This window comes from Crocodylus porosus, unplaced genomic scaffold (assembly GCF_001723895.1).
Source record: "Crocodylus porosus isolate Cpor-Errol unplaced genomic scaffold, CroPor_comp1, whole genome shotgun sequence".
Lineage (NCBI taxonomy): Eukaryota > Metazoa > Chordata > Crocodylia > Crocodylidae > Crocodylus > Crocodylus porosus.
In genome coordinates this window covers 4,630,230-4,638,919 of record NW_017728943.1, presented here as the reverse complement: position 1 = coordinate 4,638,919, position 8,690 = coordinate 4,630,230, and the positions used below count along the sequence as shown (strand labels likewise).

General features: G+C 47.6%; 1 protein-coding gene across 1 annotated transcript in view; it reads right to left on the bottom strand.

Moving 5' to 3' along the window:
• MARCH10 (membrane associated ring-CH-type finger 10) overlaps positions 1–8,690 on the bottom strand; it is a 110,257-nt gene that overhangs the window by 62,526 nt on the left and 39,041 nt on the right. The window contains exon 4 of the mRNA XM_019548484.1: positions 1,962–2,139. Within this exon, the coding sequence (XP_019404029.1) occupies positions 1,962–2,139 (178 nt within the window). The remainder of the gene's footprint in view (positions 1–1,961; positions 2,140–8,690) is intronic.

The window sequence follows — 8,690 nt, the reverse complement described above, 5'->3', positions numbered from 1 at the left end:
TCGGGAGGCTGGAGACGATTCAGGGATTCCCCTGCTCAGTTCCAGCTTCCTGAACACTCACCCACTTGGCTCCTGCCCCACCCCTGATTGGTCCCCCACCTGCCTCCAGCCTCCTGCACTGCCTGCAGCTTACCAGCAGCAGCACTCAGGGCCTCATGGCACAGCCCCCCAACATGGTGCAGGATAGCAGGAGGCAGCAAGGCTTGACCCCAGCCTCCTGGCACCTGTGCTACTGCTGCTGCATCACATGGGTGCAGCCCAGCTCAGCAGAGTGCTGCACATTGCCTGGCACCTTGGGTGTGCTGTGGCTGTCATCCGGGGCTCGGTGCTACACAGCTCAAGTGTCCTGAAGCTGCAAGACAGCATGCAGTGCCATGCGGTGCCCTGCCAAGCCAGGCCGCACATGTGTGATGTGGCAATGGCAGCATAGGTGCCAGGCAGCCAGGGCCGAGCCCTGATGCCCCCAGATGCCCCATGCTGTGTGGTGGGGCTCTGCCATGAGGCCCCAAGCGGCTGGGGGGGAAGCAATTGGGGAGCTGGGGGAGGATCGGGGAGCTGGGGAAGCGAAGGAGGAGCTTGGGAAGCCAGCAGGGAACTGGGGAAGCAGTCAGGGAGCTGGGGAAGCAAGTGATGGACTTGGGCCAGGTGGGCCCCTGCCGTGGTCCTCTCCCTCTTCCTCCAGCCCCACCATCCCCTACTTACCTGTCAGGAGCCTGGGTCCAGGTCCCTGCAGCTTGCTCCGCTGCTTGTCCCCCATGGGGATGCAGTGTGCTTCAGCACTGGGGCAAGATCCAGCCATAGAGATGCTCTGGCTAGCTACCAGAGCATCGCTGTGGTGGACCAAGTCTCAGGTTGCCTGCCTTGCTTTTTTCCCCCAGGGTATTTTTTGATACCTAGATCTCCAGGTATCACATTTTGAGCCCACGCTACAAATCTGCCATGTGGGTGAAGGTTTTTTTGTTTCCAGCATGCATCTTGGAGCATGTCAAAGGAGTTTGAGACACTGCAAGAGGCACGTTCAAGAACACGCCCATTATAGTCAACAACAAAACTCTTTGGGCCTGGATGAGCAAAATTTGCCTCATGGGTGTCTGATGCCTCTTGAGTCGGGGGGGGGGGGGACACGCCCCCCCGCCCCCGACACCTGTCAGCAACTGGACAGGGGTCCCCTGGCTTCCAGTCCCACTGGCTGGGGGAGGGTCCCCAGTGGCTGATCCCACTGGCTGTGGGGGTGTCAATCTCACTCACCATAAAAGCAGCCACACCACTTCCAAAGCCCTGCAGCCACTTCCAGAAGCAGTCGCTTTTGCTGGCGGCCCCGTTCCCCAGCCGGTGCTCACAGGAAGGGCACTGGTGATCTCACCTGCCCCCCTGCCCACCAGCTACACAGGGAGTGCGGCCTGACAGGGGGTGCACTGGCATTTTCAGGAGGTGCACGTGCACCCCTGTGCACCCCCTACATGTTGCTCCTGATTTGCCTTATATTTATCATGACGTATATGATCTAAAGCCAAGTAAATGAGATTATAGTATATACAGATGTGCCCTGCCATGGTTTATAGGTAATCCAAACTGAATTTTAATTGCTATTACAAAATGAAGCTAAATATCCTAAATTGAATTCCTTTTGTCCTAAGAATGAAAACCACTAAACCATTTAAAAATAATTTCACTCAATTCAGTGAAATTCAGTGAATTGTCATGTGCATAATTCTGTTGTACACCAACGTACTTCACCCTTGTTCTGTAAAGTGTCCTTAAAACAGACTTTTTTTTTTACACTGGCTTTAGTGCCATTACACTGCCAGAGTTGGGTAAACTGACCTTAATATAAATGAAAGCTAGGCCCATGCATGTGCACTGCCCTATTAGAATGATGGCTCTGCACACATATATTCCATCTAACTACAAATCCACACTACCATAATAATTTATTTCATTTCTTGCACCTACTAGCTCACCTGGAGTTACTTTGTTAGGGCAGAGTACATCTTTCTCTAACTTTTTTGAGCTTGTGGTAGATTTCTGCTTCTGTTTGACTGATGGCTTGTTGATATCAGGAAATTTAGATTCATGTTTATTTCTAAGAGATTTGATAGCAGATTTCTGTTCACATCCAGAACCCTCATCTGCAGAGGTCTAGAAGGGTAAAAAGACAAATACTGAACACTTGATATGTATTCTCTGAATGAGAAAAAGGTCTGTACGCAAAAATATACCAACAAAGCTTCTAATAAACAGGAGGAAAAGGAAAGTATTATACATATACTAGAAGTGTTTTCCCTTGTCCCCCCACCTTCATATGAATAGCTTCAAAGGGTGGGGTAACAGAAAACTAAAATCAATAAAATAGATATTTCTCAAGAGTATAATAGTTTTGTTTCAATTAAAATTACAGTAAAAGCTCTGTTGTCTGGCATCCCCCGGGAATGGCTTCCTTGCCTGTTCAGGCTGCTGCTTCTCCCGCCACGTCTGGGACAACACCGCCCCTCCCGAAGCATCGCCACCTCTCTCACAGGCCCTGCGGAACAGTGAGGTGGAGTCCGTGCAGCCTCCTATGCTCCAGGCCATGGGGGCTCAGCAGCGCAGGCTGCTTTGCCTCGGGCCATGGGTGCTCGAAGAAACCGGAAGTGCCACAGTGGGCACTTCTGGTTTCACTTTACCTTATGAGCCGGCATGCCGGTTAATAGAACATGCTGGCTTGTAAGGTGCCAGTTAATGGAACTTTTACTGTATAAGTTTCTTAAGCAGGCAGAAAACTTCACTATACAAATCAGTGTCTTCTGTCATTACAGCTAGATTCTGCTCTTGCTTCTATCCATTTAATTCTGGAATAACAAGTCTATAATTTTAAGGTAATATAACTAAGAACAGAATTTAGCTTTGAAACTGAAATCATAAAAGCAAACCAATGATGCAAGAATGGGAATGAATGTTTCCAATTAAGTTTATTAGAACTGTTAATTTTCATAAGTGGTTTAAACTTTTGACCATTTACCTCTTGGCCCCATAAAGGAGACCATGATGCAAATCACTGCTGTTCAATTACAAAACATTTTGTATGTTCCAACTCTACAGAATAATTATTTCTGCTGTACTCTAGAGAATAGGCCTGACCTTTGCGGCTACAGTGTTGAAATTCTCTGGTTCTATACAATCATCCATTTATCATTAACACTAAGATATGAGTCCAATTGTCTAGATGTATATGTAAATTGCTTAGGAAAGGTTAAATATAAAAATAGCTTCATACTGTTTTTACCCTTCATGTCCCTATATGGCAGTTTTTCAGCTGGGTAGGTGGCATTTTTGGCAGCTACATGTAATCTGTGAAACTATTACCTGTGCAGTGTGGATACACATAAGTATCCACCTGGCTACTGTGTCTGTTCATCAGGGTTGCCAACCCAAGACAGAGAGGGAACCTTCTAAATAAATGCCCCAACATGTCCTTTTCAATAAAAAAGAGAATGTCCACTTTTCCACAGAGAGGCATAGACACCTTATTTTCTTGCTTAAAGAGAGGAGTACTAGTAGTTCTTGTTAAAAATACAGAGAAACATCTCCGGAACTACTGTAGCAGTATTAATAGAATGATAAATATTATACATTAATAACATGAATGATATTACTAATAACATATTAGACAAATATTAGATATTCTCAGAGAACTAGATATTAATCAGTTTTACTCTTCCTAAAGTGCTTTCTCTAAGATTTATCTACATACTGCTTCTGCCAAGCACACTCCACCCTGATTGCAATTTTTTCATTTTTACAGTAACATGCATACTGTAATAAAGATTTCATTAATGTGCATTACAGTTATATGTTCAACATGCTTCACTGTTTATAAGAGTTATGCCAATAATTCACTGTGAAGAAGGAAATATTTTGTCATCTGAACCACCATACAATTTTTGATATGGATGTAGGAAATAGTAATGCAACACATCGTCACTTTAGATACTACTGTAATGAAAAGTGAGTAGCCAGACAGTTTTGTTTTAAAACCAGAGCCCCAAGACTAGATTCTTGGAGGAACTTTACTACATATGGGTTTATTTGTTTTTTTTCCCAGTGTTCCACCCTGATATGTCTGGATCAGTCCAGTTTTCTTAATATTAATCATTCTAACATTAAACTAATATAAATAATTTGTATTTTTTATTTCAGCCTTGAAAAATAATATTTCAGAATTAGATGCATGTTCAATATGCTGGTTATCATTTGCTGGCAGATAGCATAGTTTCAAATCACAGTAGAGAAAATACTAATATTATTATTACTTGGTTGTTATTATATTGTAATATAGGTGATATATTACATATAAGTATTATTTAGATATCACTTGTACAATATTACTTATATATAGTTGTGACAGAACACCCTTTTGGGTGTTTGTCACTTAAAGGGCTGGAGCAGGGAGTTGCCAGGTAGCTGATGAGAGTGGCCATTTTGGAGAGCTCTGTTATAAAAGCAGAGCAGTGTGAGATCAGCCAGCAGGGAAGAAGCATTGTCTTGCTGAGCTCTGGCTTCAGGAACAACTCGGAGGTAAGGGTGAGGCTATGGGGAAGGAGGCCTCATTGGTCCTGGGCATGACCTAAAACTGCACTCTGCTTGGATAGGGAGACCTGGTGGTCCTGCCTGTGGTGGAGCAGGGCCACATAAATACCAGAACCGAGAACCTGGATGGGTTACCAGGAGAGTTGGGGATGGGGGCAGATAAGCTTATGAGAAGCACCTGAGTCCCATGGGGTGTTGGATCCTGAAGGTGGGCCAGGCATGCTCAATGAGGAGCACCTGAGCCCAAGAGGGTGTAAGACCCTGGGCCCTGAGAGTTGTAGGGTGGAGTTGTGGAGCCAGTTAAGCTCAGGGAGGAGCAGCTGAGTCCTCAGGGGTGGAAGACCTCAGGCCCTAGTGTAACAAGTGGAGTTGTAGCCCAAAAGAAGGGTATAGTCATCTGGTGAGGGGCAGGGGTGAAATAGACCTGTAGCTGAGCAATTGCTCAGTCCCGTTTGGGTAAGGGTCATGGGAGGGGCCCAAAAGACTACATCAGGGCTCACCAAGGGATGGAGAGAAAAACCTGAGGATCTCTTTGAGTACAGTGGAGTGAGTGTGGCCTGGATAAGCAGTATGCAAGAGACGGGGTGAGAGCAAGTGGAGTGCAAGAGGCCCCAGTGAGAGGGGGGTGGGGTGTGTGTGTGGCCTGAGAAGGCAGCATGGGAGAGACACAACTATGTGTCCAGTTTGACCCAGCTTTGAACCAGAGGTGGAACACGTGTGACATCAGAGAAGCCTGGGACACGTGTAGGGATGGTAGGAGCATGTACTTATCGCCCCTCGTCATTTGGGGGCACAAAGGGCAGCCACCCACCTATTTAACATCACAATCATTTATCAAGAAGGCGTGGCAATAGAACAAGGCAGGCAGTTTGCCCAGAGACAAGAGTGGGGCCATTCTAATACTGGGCCTGGAAGGTGTCTTTGTCAAAATAGTATAATATATAGTATGCATATAAATGATATCATTTAGTTGTTAGCACATTCCATAGATGTCAAAGCAGTTCCCTACATAGGATGTTACAATTATCCCCATTTTAAGAATGGATCACATAGCCAACTGGGAGCAGAGCTAGGAATAAAATTCAGGGGTGAAATCCTAGTCTTACTGAAGTGAAATGGGAGTTCTGCCACTGATTTCAGAGAGCCCCAGATTTCTATTTAGTTCTCTTAAATTAATTTACTGGACTACTGCATTCTGTCCAGATGTGCTTGATATTTAGACAGTCAATGAACTGAATGTCATCATCTTACTTCATAAAAGAAAGGATTTTTAATAGATGCCACTAAGGGTGTTGTTATACTTCACCTTTCAGATGTGTTAAGGACTCTTAAAAGTGGAGTGTCTGCATGTTAAGACAGGAAAATATGTTCTAAGTGTCAGAGGGTGACCACCTTTTCAAAATAGAAAGGTGGGGCATATGCCTACCGCCCCCTAGTGGCACAGTGGGAGCAGAGCTGAGCAGAGTGGAACAGAGTGGGGGCAGATGAGAGCTGCCTGCTGTGGGCTCAGGGCTCCCCACCCTGCTGCCCAGATTAAAGAGTGATGGCTATGGCAGCAGGCACCCAGCTGAAGCTGGTGCGGGGTGGGCTCAATCCTGGCTAGCAGAGACCATTCCTGGAACCTATACTGCCCTAGAAATCAGGTAAGCAAGGCAGGCATGGAGCAGACTTGGTAGCTCCTGGCCACCTCCCTGCTTGCTAGCCCTCTAAGGCAGGGGCGGGCAATTATTTTGGGCAGAGGGCTGCTTACCCAGTTTTGGCAGGCTGTCAAGGGCCGCATCGGTAGCCCCACCCCTTGACAGATGCCCTGTCCCCTGGTCACCATCTTGGGACCAATGTCCCAATGTCTTGGCACCAATGTCCCAGGGCCAGCATCGGTGGGGACCAGATTAGGGCACAGGCTGGCAAGGGTCTGTGGAGCTGGGCTGGGCTGCACCAGTGGGGAAAGGGGGGAGCTTGCCTGGCTCCATAAAGCCCCTGCCAGCCGGGACCCTGTGCTCCTGCCACCTGCACTGGCCCTGGGACACTGGTGCAGGCCCCATGCTCCCGTTGGTTCCCTGCCTGCTCATACCCAGTGCCCCCCAGCCCCACTGTACAGGTGGGGGGGCAGCGCTCAGCCCTCACCCCCTGCTCACCAGCAGAGAAGAAGCTGGTGCTGAGGGTGGGGAAAAGTGGCCCCTTGCCTGCTCCATGATTGGAGCTCCCTGGTGCAGGTGCTTGCAGCCCATGCGGGGGTGTCTGGAGCGGGCACAGGCAGCCCCAGGCAGGCTGAAGGTGGCTGTAGTGCAGGGCGCTGGCCATAGGGTGGGCAAGCGGCCACTTTTTCCTGTGCTCAGCACCAGCTTGTAACCCGCCCCACTGCCAGCCTGGTGATGCTGGGTGTGGGGGAGGGAGCAATCAGCCTCTCCCCACCCCATGGCCAGCACCCCACTCTGCAGCCGCTCACAGCCTGCCTGGGGCTGACTGTGCCCACTCTGGACAGCCCCGTGCAGGCTGTGAGCACCTGCAGCATGGGGCGCCAGCCATGGGATGGGCAAGGGGCCACTTTTCTCTGCGCAAGAAAGGAGCCCAGGGAAAAGCTGAGTATGGGGGGAACTGGTCCCTCCCCTGCCCCACGCCCAGTGCCCCATGCTGCAGGTGCTCACAGCCCACATGGGGCTGCCCGGAGTGGGCACAGGCAGCCCCATGCGGGCTGCAAGCAGCTTCAGGGCACCAGGAGTTGGGGGGAGGGGCCGCTTCCCTGCTCTTTGCCTGCCTGGGGTCCCCCCCTTACACTTACCTGAGCTTACCGTGCCAGGGCAGCCACGTGTTCCCAGACTAGAAACAGTGGCTGGGGCTTCCAGCTGGGGAGTGGGGCCAGGCAGCCCCACTTTTGATGGAACCCATTGGGCTTCCCCTGGGTCCTACTGCCCTTGGTTCCTGCATTTTTGACAGGAACCAAGGGCAGATAAATATTAATTTTCTACATTTTTTTTTTAGGGGCCCTGCAAGCTGGATAGAATGACCTCATGGGGTGGATCTGGCCCGTGGGCCGTATTTTGCCCATCCCTGCTCTAAGGGCATGTCAAAACAGTGCATGTTAGACAGGGTTTTGACCCTTAACATGAGAATGCTCACAGCACATGCTAACTTTAACACAGCCTAACATTCCTTACAATTAGCATATGCTAATTATAATGTATAACTCCACTCTAATAAAAATAATATGTTCACATGAATGTTTATATATGAGTGTATATCCCTATCTATATATCACCCAAGAATTACTTGGATGAAAACATTATATACTTTAGAAAATTATAAACCTTACCTTTGGAAATACAATTTACTTGCAATGGAAAAAAGGTATCAAATAGAATTGCTTTTTATTAATAGTACATCTACACACATTTGACAATCTGTCATTTTAATCTCATTTTAATCTAATATCCCCAAGTTATATATATGTTCAAGTCTTGTCCTCTTGAAGCCAACAGGAGTTTCACCACTGACTTAATGGGGCCAAGATGTTGCCCATTGATTCTGGTGTCTGAAGGGACCTTTATGACCACCTAGTTTAACCTATTGCATGGCATAATCCACAGGATCTCACACCATGACACCTGCAATGAGCCTAATTATTTGTGATTAAATGAGAGTGTATCTTTTCTAAAGACATCCAACCTTGACTGAATGATGGGAAATGTACCATGTTGTTAGCAAGCTCTTTTGATGATTAACTGTTTTTGCCATTAAAATTTTGTACCTTATTTAAAGTCTGAAATTTTGAAACTTAGCTTCCAATCACTGAATTTTCCTGTGCCATTATCTCATAGATTAAAGAGCTCTCTAGTAACTGGTATCTTCTAGGGCTGTGAGAAGCTTCAGTAGCTGATCAAATTTGGAGGAGATTTGGCCCGATTCAGCAGACAAATCTCCAAGTCCAAATCAAATTGGGGGACCCATTAAAAGGTCTGAATCAATTCAGAGAGATTTGGTGCTAATTTGGAGATTCCACCATAGATTAAACAGATAGCAGTCCTCGATCACGCTGGACACAGCTGCCTCCAGCTGGTAAGTCTGTTGTGGTGGGCAGAGGGGGGAGGGAAAGGGTGTGGGGGGAGCAGGTCAGTGCCTCCACAATG